This window comes from Pogoniulus pusillus, chromosome 12, assembly GCF_015220805.1.
Source record: "Pogoniulus pusillus isolate bPogPus1 chromosome 12, bPogPus1.pri, whole genome shotgun sequence".
Taxonomy (NCBI): domain Eukaryota; kingdom Metazoa; phylum Chordata; class Aves; order Piciformes; family Lybiidae; genus Pogoniulus; species Pogoniulus pusillus.
In genome coordinates this window covers 32,495,977-32,511,204 of record NC_087275.1, presented here as the reverse complement: position 1 = coordinate 32,511,204, position 15,228 = coordinate 32,495,977, and the positions used below count along the sequence as shown (strand labels likewise).

Here is a 15,228-nt window from a genome sequence, read left to right as displayed (position 1 = left end):
GAGCTCCAAGCTCCCCCAGCCCAACCTAGCACCCAGCCCTGCCCAACCAACCAGACCATGGCACTCGGTGCCCCAGCCAGGCTTGGCTGCAACACCTCCAGCCACAGCCACTCCACCACCTCCCTGGGCAGCCCATTCCAGTGCCAATCACTCTCTCTGACAACAACTTCCTCACAACATCCAGCCTCAACCTGCCCTGGCACAGCTTCAGCCTCTGTCCCCTTCTGCTGCTGCTGGCTGCCTGGCAGCAGAGCCCAACCCCACCTGGCTACAGCCTCCCTGCAGGCAGCTGTAGGCAGCAATGAGCTCTGCCCTGAGCCTCCTCTGCTGCAGGCTGCACCCCCCCAGCTCCCTCAGCCTCTCCTCATAGGGCTTATCTCTTGCTGAGCTGTAGCTCCACAATCAGTTGAATCCAAGGTAAAGCTGAACTGTTGCCCACGGAGATATTTCAGCCCTCCTCACCCCTTCCTGCCAGCCCTCTGTAGGTACATGATGAGCTGTCTTTGGAATCCGTTCTGGCTGGAAGCTCACACACCAAAATCTAAAGGAGTCAGGATTGCAGCCAGAGCATTCCCAGGTTTGAGTCAGTGTTTAGCAGCTACTGGTAGAGACCTCTACTGATGACAGCGATCATGAAATGGGAACCCTGAGCAGCTGCAAGGCAGGGACAGCAGTGAGGATGCAGGCCTAGGGAGGATGTCCTCACCTAACTTAGAGACTCCTTATCACCTTTTTCTGTGCTAAAAATGCTCCTTGTGGGGGCCTCTTCCCCCTCCCCCATTCTTAGAGGACTTGAGTTGTAAGGGTTAACCACCACATTCTAGTGTGCAAGACTCCACCGCAAGGGAAGAGTGAACATAAAGCATCTCTGCTGCAGGGGGACTGGGTGACAGCACAAAGCTCAGGAGCTTGCTGCCTGCAGTTGCTCTTCTCTTTGCTGCCTTCCTACAGGCTGAGGGTTGGCAGGGAAGCATTACATGGCACAACCCTGTCTGAACTCGTGGTTATTTGTGCTTCACAGTGCACTGTATATAAAGGGCAAGGGTCTGGCTGGCTTTTTAATTGACTAAATCATAAGTGGGAAGCCTGTTCTGTAGTTTTCTCTGGAGGCTGCTGTTAAAGGTAGCAAAATATAAAGCACATGATAAAAGAGCTCACCCAGACTTCCCTGATGGCTGTTCCCTTGCTGGGGTTGGCATTTTAGTAAGGAAGTGATTGTAGTTAATTGGCTTTCTTTTGTTTCATTTAAAAACATGGATCTTGAAAAGTCACTCAGTAGCTCAGCTGTCTCTTCTACCACAGAATCACAGAATCCAACAGGTTGGAAAAGACCTCTAAGGTCATCAAGTCCAACCTATCACCTGACACCTTCTAATTAATTAAACCGTGGCACTGAGTGCCTCATGCAGCCTCCTCTTAAGCACCTCCAGAGATGGGACTCCACCACCTCCCTGGGTGCCCAGAGAAGGGCAGCAAGGCTGGGGAGGGGCCTGGAGCACAGCCCTGTGAGGAGAGGCTGAGGGAGCTGGGGGGGTGCAGCCTGCAGCAGAGGAGGCTCAGGGCAGAGCTCATTGCTGTTTACAACTACCTGCAGGGAGGCTGTAGCCAGGTGGGGTTGGGCTCTGCTGCCAGGCAGCCAGCAGCAGCAGAAGGGGACACAGCCTCAAGCTGTGCCAGGGCAGGTCTAGGCTGGATGTTGTTAGGAAGTTGTTGGCAGAGAGAGTGATTGGCACTGGAATGGGCTGCCCAGGGAGGTGGTGGAGTGGCCGTGGCTGGAGGTGTTGCAGCCAAGCCTGGCTGGGGCACTGAGTGCCATGGTGTGGTTGGTTGGGCAGGGCTGGGTGCTAGGTTGGGCTGTTTGAGCTTGGAGCTCTCTGCCAACCTGCTTGGTTCTATGATTCTATGATTCATTAAGGTCCTTTATGTCCATTCACTGGGAGGCAAGCACAAAGCTATGAACACTCCTAACTCCCAGCACTGACCCATGCAGGCTGTAGTCATGCCTGGAGGTGTGCAGTGTAAGCAGTGCTTGGCAGTGCATGTCTGTTAGCTGTGCAGGCAGATGTGCTGTGTCATTAAGTCTGCCTTTTCTCCCCCTCACAGCTGCTTCATGCCCGCTATGTGCTGCAGCTACTCTGTGAAACCAGGAGGGTTCTCAAGGAGATGCCAAATATCACTCAGCTTTCAACTTCCTACTCCCAGGAGATAACTGTCTGTGGTAAAGTACCAAAGGAGATCACTGATCTGGGCTATGGGTTGATATTCTTAGTGATTAAATATCCCAGCATCAGCTTAGTAGCCCTCCTGTGGACCTGCTCTGTAAGCTCCATGTCCTTCCTGTGTTGGGGACTGACCTGTTGGAGAGCAGCACAGGGGGAGGGGATCTGGGGGCCCTGGTGGGCAGAAGGATGCCCATGAGCCAGCAATGGGCCCTTGTGGCCAGGAAGAACAAGGGCATCCTGGGCTGGGCTAGAAGGGCTGTGGTTAGCCTGCAGAAGAGGAGGCTCAGGGCAGAGCTCATTGCTGCCTACAACTACCTGAAGCCAGGTGGGGTTGGGCTCTGCTGCCAGGCAGCCAGCACCAAAACAAGGGGACACAGCCTCAAGCTGTGCCAGGGGAGGTCTAGGCTGGATGTTAGGAGGAAGTTGCTGGCATTGGAATGGGCTGCCCAGGGACGTGGTGGAGTCAGCATCCCCTGGAGGTGTTCAAGTGCTGCTCAAGAAAGACCTCAGGGAGCAGCTGGAGAGAGCCCAGCCCAGAGGCAGAGAGCTCTGCAGGCAGGGAACATCTCCTGTGGGGCCAGGCTGAGGCAGCTGGGGCTGGCAGCTGGCAGCAGAGCAGCCTGAGGGCTGCCCTCAGTGCTGTGCCCAAGCTGTGCAGGGCAGTGTGGGCAGGACGCAGGCAGGCTCTGCTCAGGGCTGGCCCAGGGCAGCACAAGGGGCACTGGGGGCAAGCTGGGGCAGAGGAGGTGGCAGGGCAAGAGGAGGGGAAGCTTTTTGGCTGTGAGGGTGGCAGAGGCCTGGAGCAGGCTGCCCAGAGAGGCTGTGGAGTCTCCTTCTCTGCAGCCACTGCAACCCCCCTGGCTGTGTTGTGTGTGCCCTGCCCTGGCTGCTGCTGCCCTGGCAGGGCTTGGGCTGGCTGCTCTCTGGGGGTCCCTCCCAACCCCTCACATTCTGTGACCTGTGGTGTATCTCCAAGTGTTGCCATTACAAGACAGTTCTTGAGGAGTTAATTTGTTTACAAAAAAACATCAACTGGAAGAAGCAGAAAGTGAAGAGGTTCCTGAGTCACATTAAGTGTATTTTAAGCAAGTCCCCAGCTGCTCTTCCCTCTCCTCATTAAACATTTCTGAGTGAGTCAGGATAAATTCAGCTACCACTGCAGTGTCACTTAAAGGTTCCTGCTCTCTCCTCTCCTCTCCTCTCCAAAATGCCAGTGAGCATTTGGAACACTGGCTTCAAGTCTTGCTGCTTTTCCCACTCACTGAGAGAAAGGCTTTTACCATCATTATTTAGTCAGTTACCATTTTAATGAGGGCTTAATAGGGGTGATAAAGAAAACCTTTAATTGACAGTGCTAACTAGCTAGGGCAGACAGAGCTTGTTCCCAGAGGGGCCCAAGAGGATGGCTCAGTCTTTACACAACCAACAAATTAGCCTCTCAGAGTGCTGTGACATGTCACAAGGTAAAGAGCTGGGAGCTCCTGGCCTCTCTGTTTTGCTGTGCTGTGGGGAGCTGTGCAGCATCCTGACTCTGCAGCCCAGCAGTGGTGATGGGGAGCTCCTGGCAGCTGGCAGCAGTGTGTGCTGTGCTTGGTGGGAGAGTGGTGCAAGGAAGCACACCGTGGCACATGCAGAGCAAGTCATGGCTTTAAGGTGTGCTTATGCAGCTGCCTCAGCTGCCAGGCAGGGGCTTGTTTCAAAGGAGTTCTGTACAAACACTGATTTGTTAACCAAACCAGCAAAACCTGTCCCTAAACCAAGCAAACAGAACTTCAGCCTTGCTTGCTGCACAGCAGGTTCTTCCTAAGCAGAATATACCTCCACCTGCACTAGGTGAGCAGCAATCTAAAGGGCTTCCTTACCTGCCACTGGGACCAGAAGCTTCCTCTGCAGAAGATGAGGCACTGAGTTTTAGTCATGGTTGGGCCCAGATGTAGATTTTCTTAAGAGAAGGTCTCTGCCTTCCTCTTCTCCTCTCAATTTCACATCAGCAGTGCAGAGTGCAGTGTCCCAGGTGTCTGTCTTCAGAGAAGCATGGAATGGTTTAGCTTGGAAGGGACCTCAAAGCTCACCAGTGCCAACCCCCTGCCATGCCCAGGGACACCCTACCCTAGAGCAGGCTGCACGCAGCCTCAGCCAGCCTGGCCTCAAACACCTCCAGCCATGGGGCCTCAACCACCTCCCTGGGCAACCCCTGCCAGGCTCTCACCACTCTCCTGCTCAACAACTTCCTCCTCACCTCCAGCCTCACTCTCCCCACCTCCAGTTTTGCTCCATTCCCCCACTCCTGCCACTCCCTCACAGCCTCAAAAGTCCCTCCCCAGCTTTTTTGGAGCCCCCTTCAGATCCTGGCAGGCCACAAGAAGGTCACCTGGGAGCCTCCTCTGCTCCAGCCTGCACAGCCCCAACTCTTTCAGGCTCACAGGCTGAGCTGCTGCAGCCTCTGAGCATCCTCCTGGCCCTGCTCTGGGGAACAAACCTTGTTAGGACTAACTAATTCCAGGTTTATAGTTCCTGTTTTTAAACTCCTCTGTGAGAAAATTAAATCCTTCATTAAGCAAATCTCATTTTTGTTTCCTGCAGGAGATTTGCATGGAAACTTGGATGACCTTTTGCTGATATTCTACAAGGTAAGCAGGTAGCCTCTGGTGTAGCATTTTCATCCTGGATGTGAGGAGGAAGTTGTTGTCAGAGAGAGTGATTGGCACTGGAATGGGCTGCCCAGGGAGGTGGTGGAGTGGCCGTGGCTGGAGGTGTTGCAGCCAAGCCTGGCTGGGGCACTGAGTGCCATGGTCTGGTTGGTTGGGCAGGGCTGGGTGCTAGGTTGGGCTGGCTGAGCTTGGAGCTCTCTGCCAGCCTGCCTGATTCTATGATTCTATGAGAACCTTTCTGGATCTGCTGTCCCCTCTCCTCTTAATGCCTCCTAGGACCCCACTGGCCCTCTTGGCCAGCAGGGCACACAGCCTCAGAGCTGTGCAGAGCTGCAGTGGCTACTGAAGCGCTTTGGAGGCCTACACACAGAGCAGGCAATATGAGTGTGTGGGGCTCTGCCCAGGGACCTTTGGGCACAGCACTTTTGCAGGCTGCCAGGAGCAGACACACAGCTGCCAGCAGTCTACAGCCCATCAGCACTGCTCTGCTTCCAGCAGTGTCTGTAGTCCTTCCACCTGCTTTGGGGGAGCCTAACTGCAATACTTCTGTTCCCACTGACCACTTCATGAGCTGCATCCAGACCCTGCCATTAAGTGACAGCATTTGCTGAAGTTCCTTGAGCCCCTGGATTTGAGCTGGTGCATTGCTAAGGTAGATTGTTAGGTGGATGCTGGGGGTAGGAGCAGCCTGAAGCTGGCGAGAACTGCGAACGCCAAACGGAAGGTCATTAATCACTAACCCAGCAGGGACACTAATGATGCCCAGCAGCAAGCTGCTAATCATTAGAGGGCCTTGTCTGCCCCTGTGACATGTCAGAGGCTCTGAGCAGCCTTTAGTGTAGTTTTGCCCTTATTGTTGGTTGAAACCAGAGGAGAAGATGATGTGAAAGCTGTGTGTGAGCGTGGAACGGAATCGATAGTTCTTGTGCATGGCCATTGTGAAAGCAGAGACTGCCTCTGGGCAGTGACAATGGCATTGCCCACCTTGAACCCTGCCTCCAGTGCTGCTGGAGTGCAGCAGAAGAGGGCACAGAGCTGCTGGAGGGAGGCCAGAGGAGGCCACAAAGATGCTGCCAGGGCTGGAGCAGCTCTGCTGTGAGCACAGGCTGAGGCAGCTGGGGGGGTGCAGCCTGCAGAGGAGAAGGCTCCAGGGGCAGCTCAGAGCTGCTGCCAAGAGCTGAAGGCAGCCTGCAGGAAGGCTGCAGAGGGACTTGTGCTGAGGGGGTCTGCAGGCAGGCCAAGGGCAATGGTTTGGAGCTGAGGCAGAGCAGGGGGAGAGTGGAGCTGAGCAAGAAGCTGTTGAGTGTGAGGGTGCTGAGAGCCTGGCCCAGGCTGCCCAGGGAGGCTGTGGCTGCCTCCTTGCTGGGGGTGTTCTGGGCCAGGCTGGCTGAGGCCATGAGCAGCTGAGTGTGGCTGAGAGGTGTCCCTGGGCACGGTGGGGAGGTTGCAGCAGATGAGCTCTGAGCTCCCTGCCAGCCTGAGCCCCTCTGTGATTTTAGCAATGACTTGTACTTGCAAGCAGCAGTTGCACTAACAGCTAAGTGTATTTTATTACAAAAGCAATGTTCCTTTGGGTCTCTCTCAGTTTAACAGATGTAAAGCAGGTGGAGGAGGAGAGACAGCATCCTAAGAACAGCTGCAGAGCTCAGCTATTCTCTGGCAGCCCAGGCAGGTTGTCTGCCATGGACAGTTCAGTTCTAAGCAGTGCAAACAGGCAAATGCATCACTTTAGCTTGCGGTGTCCTGCAGATTTTTAGCCATGTGAGCTCCTTTCAGTGTGCTTCCTTGATCAGAGCAGCAAAAGGCAGCATCTGTAAATGCCCTGGGTTGTGTTTCCTCCTGCAGAATGGTTTGCCTTCAGAACAGAACCACTACATCTTCAATGGTGACTTTGTGGACAGGGGGAAGAACTCCATGGAAATTCTTATCATCCTCTTTGCCTTTCTGCTCATCTACCCCAACCACCTGCACTTGAACAGAGGAAACCATGAGGACTACATCATAAACCTGAGGTAGGTTTCAGGGGGTAGTGGTGGGGTGGCCTTTTGCTAGCAGTGTTGGGGCTATTGAAAGCTGCTTGAGGCACTGTGACACTACAGCAGAAGTCAGGTTGTGTTAGGTGCTCACCTGTACCTTTGCATACTCAAGATGTGTGAGGGGTTGGGGGGTGGAGAACATCTTACACAGACACTTGAATGGGGGTCAGCTCTTGTCTCTGACCTGACTGCAATCCACTGCAGAGTGTCAGCTCTGGGGAGAGGGATGGGTGCAAGAGTGAGAACTTAAAGCTTTGGCTTTTTCAATAGGTCAGAGTGCAGTGTCCTGCCTCTAGGTCAAGCCAATCCCAGGCACAAATCCAGGCTGTGTGTAGAGTGGGATGAGAGCAGCTCTGAAGAAAGAGACTTGGGGGTGTTGGGTAAGCTCCCTGGGAGCCAGCAGTGCTCTCCTGCAGCCCAGCAGGCAGCTGTGTGCTGGGCTGCAGACAGAGCAGTGTGGGCAGCAGGGCAAGAGAAGGGATTCTGCCCCTTGGCTCTGCTCAGACCCTGCCTCCAGTGCTGCTGTCCTCATCAGAAGGAGGACACAGAGCTGCTGGAGGGAGGCCAGAGGAGGCCACAAAGATGCTGCCAGGGCTGGAGCAGCTCTGCTGTGAGCACAGGCTGAGGGAGCTGGGGGGGTGCAGCCTGCAGAGGAGAAGGCTCCAGGGGCAGCTCAGAGCTGCTGCCAAGAGCTGAAGGCAGCCTGCAGGAAGGCTGCAGAGAGACTTGTGCTGAGGGGAGCTGCAGGCAGGCCAAGGGGTGTTGGAGAATTCTTGTTAGCTGAGGACACAGAAATGATAAACATGAGCAACTGTGCTGAGAAACGTCCTTGGGATGCTGCCAGCCCAGGAAATCAGACTGTGAACAACTGAGCACCCCACACACAGCTGCAGTGGGCAGAGCTAGATAGCCAAGGGGGCTGGAGGGCTGACCCTTAGAATGCTATGGTGTGCTGACCTATTGATGCCTTACAAGTAACCCTGTGCCCTCTGACTGTAAGCAACCCTGGTGGAGCAGCCTCTTGCTAGAACACATATAGGTCACTGCATCATGGAAGTAAAGGGGATTTGACCATCTAACCATAGTGGTGACCAAGGGTCATTTACCCATAGCGCTCCACCGACAGAGGGGGAAGGGTTTGGAGCTGAGCAAGAAGCTGTTGAGTGTGAGGGTGCTGAGAGCCTGTCCCAGGCTGCCCAGGGAGGCTGTGGCTGCCTCCTTGCTGGGGGTGTTCTGGGCCAGGCTGGCTGAGGCCCTGAGCAGCTGAGTGTGGCTGAGAGGTGTCCCTGGGCATGGTGGGGAGGTTGCAGCAGAGGAGCTCTGAGCTCCCTGCCAGCCTGAGCCCCTCTGTGCCTTTGCTTAGCAGTGCTGCACAGGGTAGATTTGCCAGCTGAGAGTTAGGGTGTGGTGAGAACACCTCTGCACCAGAGGTTCTGGGCGTTGAAGGAATGAGTTGTCAGAATCCTTATCCCTTGTGGGGGAAGAGCCATGGTAGATGGTATTGGAGGAGAGGACAGAACTCTGGGGGTTCTGGGGGAGTCGTTGCTGATCATCAGTTAGCTTGCTTTAAGCTTTCTCTCCAGTGTCTGTTTCATTTGGATGGGGAAAGGCCACTTGATGGTGATTGGTTTGCATTCTGTTCCTGATCCATGTACCAAAGCATCAGTGTGGCTGAGGGGCTGAGCGACAGGGCTGAAGGAAGGGCATTTAAACTGAGGTGAGACAAAGTGGCAGGGGAGAAAGAGGGCTGGAAGCCTCCTGGCAAACCCTGCAGTGCAGAAGGGGAGTGCTGCAAACCAGCTCACGATGCTGTCTCGCTTTCAGGTATGGCTTCACAAAAGAAGTGGTGAAGAAGTACAAGGTAAGATTCCTTCTCTTCCCCCTGTACTGGCTGTGTAGTCTTGCAGGTGTAAAGTGCAACCTGTGTGAGCAAGGGATCTCCCAAGCAGTTTGTTCAAGTGTAGGGCAAAGCTACTTCAGCAATGTGGGGAGTAGCTGACAGCACTGTTCAGTGTTAGCCTTCTGTGGGGTGAAATTAACAACTCCCATGAGGCTCCTCAAGAATGCAGAAAGAGCTGAAGGTGAAGGAAACAGCAGAGGCAATCAGCCCCAAAGGAAGTGTCAGACAGCTTGGAGAGGGACCTGGGGGGGTTGATAGTCAACTGAACATGAGGCAGCAGTGCCCAGGTGGCCAAGCAGGCCAAGAGCATCCTGGCTTGGGTTAGAAACACTGCAGGCAGCAGGGACAGGAGGGGATCATCCCCCTGTGCTCAGCACTGCTGAGGCCACAGCTCCAGTGCTGTGCTCAGCTCTAGGCCCCTCACTGCAGGAAGGACACTGAGGGGCTGCAGCCTGTCCAGAGCAGGGCAACAAGGCTGGAGAAGGGCCTGGAGCAGCTGGGGGTGAGGAGAGGCTGAGGGAGCTGGGGGTGTGCAGGCTGGGGAAGAGGAGGCTGAGGGCAGAGCTCATTGCTGTCTGCAGCTGCCTGCAGGGAGGTTGGAGCGAGCAGGGGGCAGCCTCTGCTGCTTGGTGCCAAGGGACAGGAGCAGAGCCAAATGGTTCCAAGCTGCAGCAGGGGAGGCTCAGGCTGGATGCTAGGAAATATTTCTGCACTGGAAGGGTTCTGAAAGCTTGGAGTGGTCTGCCCAGGGCAGTGCTGGAGTCCCCATCCCTGGGGGTGTTCCAGCAGCAGGCTGTGGAGTTGCTGCTGAGGGACATGGTTTAGTGCTGAGCCTGCAGGGCTGGGTGAAGGTTGGACTGGGTGAGCTTGGAGCTCTCTTCCAGGCAGAGCTATTCTGTGAGTCCATGAAGATGTTTGGCAGTGTTGCAGTTGATGGTTTCAGCAGAATGGGAGTGCTCAGACAAGGCTGTGGCAGCCACATCAGCCAAGTCTCTCCTAGGAGCAGCAGAGCATGGCAGGAACAGGCTCTGATAGGCGAGGATGTTTTGCAGGACCACGGGAAGCAGATCCTGGGGCTTCTGCGAGACGTCTTTAGCTGGCTGCCCCTCGCCACTATCATCGACAGCAAAGTGCTCATCCTCCATGGAGGCATCTCAGACACCACAGATCTGGAGTTTCTCAATGCACTTGAGAGAAATAAGGTAAGAGATCATTGCCTCCACGTGTGGGGGATTAGGAGGAAGTTCTTCACAGAGAGAGTGATTTCCCATTGGAATGGGCTGCCCAGGGAGGTGGTGGAGGCACCGTCCCTGGAGGTCTTCAAGAGAAGACTGGTTGAGGCACTTAGTGCCATGGTTCAGTTGACTGGATAGGGCTGGGTGCTAGGTTGGACTGGCTGAGCTTGGAGCTCTCTTCCAAACTGGTTGATTCTATGATTCTATGATACCCTGAGTGATGCATTGCTAAGATCAGGCTGTTTGCACTGGCAAAGGCAATGGCTGCTGTTCAAGGGGAGAGTCATTTCTCTCCAAAATCATGGAAGCATAGAATAGGTTAGGTTGGAAGGGAACGCAAAGCTCAGCCAGTTCCAACCCCCTGCCATAGGCAGGGACACCTCCCACTGGAACAGGTCACTGAAGGCCTCATCCAACCTGGACTTGAGCATCCACAACCTCCCTGCGCAATTGATACTCAGGAAGTTTTCAGTAGGTGTTGGGAACTGATCATTTGGCTGCTGTAAAACAACTTGGGTCTCTTCACTTAAAAACAGGTAAAAGCAGAAATCAGTGGTGTAGAGGACAGTCAGGGGTCCCTCTGTGTCTTACAGGTGTGAAGAAGGGCAAGGAATGCTTCAGATCATGGGAGTCCAGGTACCACTGTGCACTGCAGCTGGGTGCTGAACTGCAGATGTAGGCTTCTTACCTGGGAGCTGAGTTCTGCCCAGGGCTGGGCTCAGTGTGTTAGTGCTGCAGGAGCTGCAAGATGGAGAATTACCAGGTCAAAGTTGCTGCCCCAGGAGAGCCTTGCTAATGAGCCACGTGTGGGCCACAGCTCAGGGCAATACCACTCAAGACCACCTGATGTGTTTTAACTGGTACAGGGCCACAACTCAGGGCAACACCACTCAAGGCCAACTGATATGTTTTAATTGGTACAGCTGGCAACTGCCAGGTCTCACCTCCTGGTCAGGGCACTGGGGAACAGCCCAGTGATTTCAGTTTTGTTTTGCATCAGTACTTCTGTTAGTTAAAGAGTAGGATTTGTCTGTCTGTGTAGTTTTGTTGCTGGGGGGTGGCTCTTTTTTCCAGAAAGGAGCTAGTATGAGAAAATTCCAACTGAGAAGATACTCCCTGGAGAGGAGTCTGTGTTAATGAGCACTCATGGAGCCCCAGCATGCAGCTCCAGAGAAGCCCAAGCATGTTGGAGGAGGCTGATTGAACAGTTAAAGGGCCTGCTGTAAGAACACTTTATCAATGTCACTGTTACCTTCCTGGTTGGAACAGGGGGCAGGTTCAGGTTGGAACAGGGGGCAGGTTCAGGTTGGAACAGGGGGCAGGTTCAGGTTGGAACAGGGGCAGGTTCAGGTTGGAACAGGGGGCAGGTTCAGGTTGGAACAGGGGGCAGGTTCAGGTTGGAACAGGGGGCAGGTTCAGGTTGGATCAGGGGGCAGGTTCAGGTTGGATCAGGGGGCAGGTTCAGGTTGGATCAGGGGGCAGGATCAGGTTGGATCAGGGGGCAGGTTCAGGTTGGAACAGGGGCAGGTTCAGATTAAAACAGGGGGCAGGTTCAGATTGGATGTTAAGAAGAAGTTCTTCACCATGATGGTGGTGAGACACTGGAACAGGTTGCCCAGGGAGGTGGTGAAAGGTCTTCAAGGACAAGCTGGATGTGGTTCTAAGCAACTTGATCTAGTGTGTCCCTGCCCATAGCAGGGGGCTGGAACTGGCTGATCCCTGAGGTCCCTTCTAGCCCTGACAATTCTGTGTTTCTAAGAGGCACTGAAATGTCAACCCTGAGCCCAGACCATACTTGATATAGCAACAACTCAGAACAGTCAGTGTGTGGACAGGGATGTGAGGTAGCTCTGAAGAGGCTGCTCACTGACAGCTGCAGGGCAAAGTCTCTCAAGTGCCAGTCCAAGCACAGCACTGTGGTGTAGGTGTTACTGATGCTTAGGGGCTGCAAGGCTGGTGGCAAGGCAGCAAATGCTGCTGGGCACTAGAGAAAGTGCTGCAATGCTTGCTGTAAGATTGACCCCAAGAGTACCACCACGCACCAGATATGCTCTTCAGGGTCTACAGGCTTGTTACAAATCACACTGCTAAGTTACTTGATAGAAAATCAGCTTTTTAATTACTAAAGCCTTATTTCATACTGCACTTAACGTGGCTAAAAGAGTAGCTCCTAGGGATGCCTTCCTAGGGTTACTGCATGCCACTGATGCTGCCATGGACCACTTCTCTTGTCATTCATGGCCCTTTGTTGTGTCCAGCTCTGGAGTCCTCAGCGCTGGAAGGACATGGACCTAATGGAGCAGGTCCAGAGGAGGCCATGAAAATGATCAGGGGTTGGAGCAGCTCTGCTGTGAGCACAGGCTGAGGGAGCTGGGGGGGTGCAGCCTGGAGAAGGCTCCAGGCAGAGCTCAGAGCAGCCTGCCAGGAGCTGCAGGGGCTGCAAGCAGGCTGCAGAGGGACTGCTGGCAAAGGCCTGCAGGGACAGGAGGAGGGCAATGGCTTGAGCTGAGAGCAGAGCAGCCTGAGCTTGGCTGTGAGGAACAAGTTGTGCAGCAGGAGGCTGCTGGAACCCTGCAATAGGTTGCCCAGGGAGGGAGCTGAGTGCCCATGGCTGGAGCTGTTGGAGGTGAGGCTGGGCAAGGCTGTGAGCAGCCTGCTCTAGGGGAGGATGTCCCTGCTGAGTGCAGGGGGGTTGGAATATGTGACCTTTGGAGGTCCCTTCCAACCCATCCCATTCTGTGATCCTGTGAAGCCCCTGCAGCCTCCACCAAAGCTGTGAGTTGAGAGCACTGCAAGATGTCAGTCTCCCAGCAGGGGAGGTGGGAACCCAGGAGCCCTGCTGCTGGCATCTCTGCTGTGTGCATGTTCTGCTGACCCTTTCCATTGTGCTTTTTACTTTCAAAGTTGAAGTCTCTGATGCGGCCACCGAAGTCAGTGACAGAGAGGCAGGAGCAAGAGAAGGAAAGGATTCCCACAGCCAGAGCCAGCCAACACATTGCCAACCAGAAACCACAGCACAGCTCTTCAGCAGGCTCTGCTGAGCCTTCACGGACAAGCTTGCCTCCAGACCCTGCCCTGAAGGAGTGGAAACAAGTAGGTGACACCAGAGAGGCTGACACTGAACCTCTCCTGCAGGGGCTCTGTACAGGCAGTGTGCTGGAGTCCAGGGGAGCCCCTTGGACCAGGACTGACTTGTAAGAGAGCAGTGCAGAGGGGAGGAACCTGGGGGACCTGGTGGGCAGAAGGATGCCCAGGAGCCAGCAATGGGCCCTTGTGGCCAAGAAGGCCAAGAGCATCCTGGGCTGGCTTAGAAGGGTTGTGGTTAGTAGGCCAAAGAGATCCTCCTGCCTCTCTACTCTGCCCTGCTGAGGCCACAGCTGCAATCTTGTGCCCAGCTCTGGGCCCCTCAGGCCAAGAAGGAGCTGAGGGAGCTGCTGGAGAGAGCCCAGCCCAGAGGCAGAGAGCCCTGCAGGCAGGGAACATCTCCTGTGGGGCCAGGCTGAGGCAGCTGGGGCTGGCAGCTGGCAGCAGAGCAGCCTGAGGGCTGCCCTCAGTGCTGTGCCCAAGCTGTGCAGGGCAGTGTGGGCAGGACGCAGGCAGGCTCTGCTCAGGGCTGGCCCAGGGCAGCACAAGGGGCACTGGGGGCAAGCTGGGGCAGAGGAGGTGGCAGGGCAAGAGGAGGGGAAGCTTTTTGGCTGTGAGGGTGGCAGAGGCCTGGAGCAGGCTGCCCAGAGAGGCTGTGGAGTCTCCTTCTCTGCAGCCACTGCAACCCCCCTGGCTGTGCTGTGTGTGCCCTGCCCTGGCTGCTGCTGCCCTGGCAGGGAGTTGCTTCGGAGGTCCCTTCCAAGCCTATAGATGCTGTGAGCTGGCTCTTGCTAGGACACCCATTGCTCGTGGGGGCAGAGTGGGCAGCTTCAGCTACCTGGATGCTTTCAGCAGACCTGGGATTAAAGACCTGTGGTTTCCACCTCACGAGCACCATTCACCCAGAGCCTCCTTTCCCTGGCCACGGGCAGGGATGTGCTGGGTACGGAGTGTCCTTGCTTGCCCTCCTGCGGTTGGCTCTGTTCGTACAGGCCTGGTTGTCAAACAGGTCACCCTGCAATTGGTACTGCTAAGAGCAACTCTTCAGCTGCGGTTTTGGCAGCTGAATGCTGAACCTATCCCCAGAAAGCCTTAACACCTGAGACCTAGAGGCTGATCACTCCAGAGTGGGAGGTTTTTGCCCTCTGGCTATGTATTTCCTCTTGAACATCCAAGGCAAGGCAGAGCTGCTGCCATCCTGGCATGTAAGAACTGGGGATGGTTGGAAAAGCTTCACATGCACAGCACTTCAGGAGCACAACACCTGAACTGTGTGTCTTTGTTTTCCCGGGCTTGCCTTCGGCCAGCTGCTGTAAGGGGCAGGTTTCTCTTGCTGCTGGAGAAGCTAATCTGTCTCTGAGAAGGTGGTTTCACATGGGAGCCAGCTGACCTGCAAACTAACAGCTCCCCTCAGTCTAACCCTCCCCCAGCCATGCTCATGAAGCTGAGGGGAACTGTCCACTGAGGCTTAAACCTGTTCCCTGGTGGTTGTTACTGACTAGATTTGGCTGACTTCTAACCCATCACAGAATGCCAGGGGCTGCAAGGGACCTCCAAAGCTCAGCCAGTCCAACCCCCCTGCCAGAGCAGCAGCACCCAGAGCAGATCACACAGGAACACAGCCAGGGAGGGTTTGAATATCTCCAGAGGAGACTCCACACCCCCCTGGGCAGCCTGTGCCAGGCTCTGGCACCCTCACAGGGAAAAAATTCCTCCTCATGTTTAAAAGAAGCTTCCTCTGCCTCAGCTCCCACCCAGTGCCCCTTGGCCTGGCACTGGCATCACCCAGCAGAGCCTGGCTGCAGCCTGCTGCCACTCACCCTGCACACATTGATAACCATTGCTGAGGTCACCTCTGAGGTCCTCCTCTGCCAGCAGCACAGCCCCAGCCCCCTCAGGCTCTGCTCCTAACAGAGCTGTTCCATTCCCTTCAGCAACTCTGTGGCTCTGTGCTGGACTCTCTCACAAGCACTTCCCTGTCCCTCTTGAACTGGGGGCCCAGAACTCATCCTCATGCCTGAGCCCTGCTAACATTCTTGTTTTGAAACATGAGGTAACCAAGACAAGAAAGCCAAAGGCAACTCTTGCCATGTTTAGAGC

General features: G+C 55.1%; 1 protein-coding gene across 1 annotated transcript in view; it reads left to right on the top strand.

Annotated features, from left to right (window-relative positions):
- The window catches only part of PPEF1 (protein phosphatase with EF-hand domain 1), a 47,359-nt gene that overhangs the window by 23,178 nt on the left and 8,953 nt on the right, over positions 1-15,228 (top strand). The window contains exons 6-11 of the mRNA XM_064152064.1: positions 2,104-2,218; positions 4,806-4,852; positions 6,719-6,885; positions 8,734-8,770; positions 9,862-10,011; positions 12,949-13,137. Of these exons, the coding sequence (XP_064008134.1) occupies positions 2,104-2,218; positions 4,806-4,852; positions 6,719-6,885; positions 8,734-8,770; positions 9,862-10,011; positions 12,949-13,137 (705 nt within the window). The remainder of the gene's footprint in view (positions 1-2,103; positions 2,219-4,805; positions 4,853-6,718; positions 6,886-8,733; positions 8,771-9,861; positions 10,012-12,948; positions 13,138-15,228) is intronic.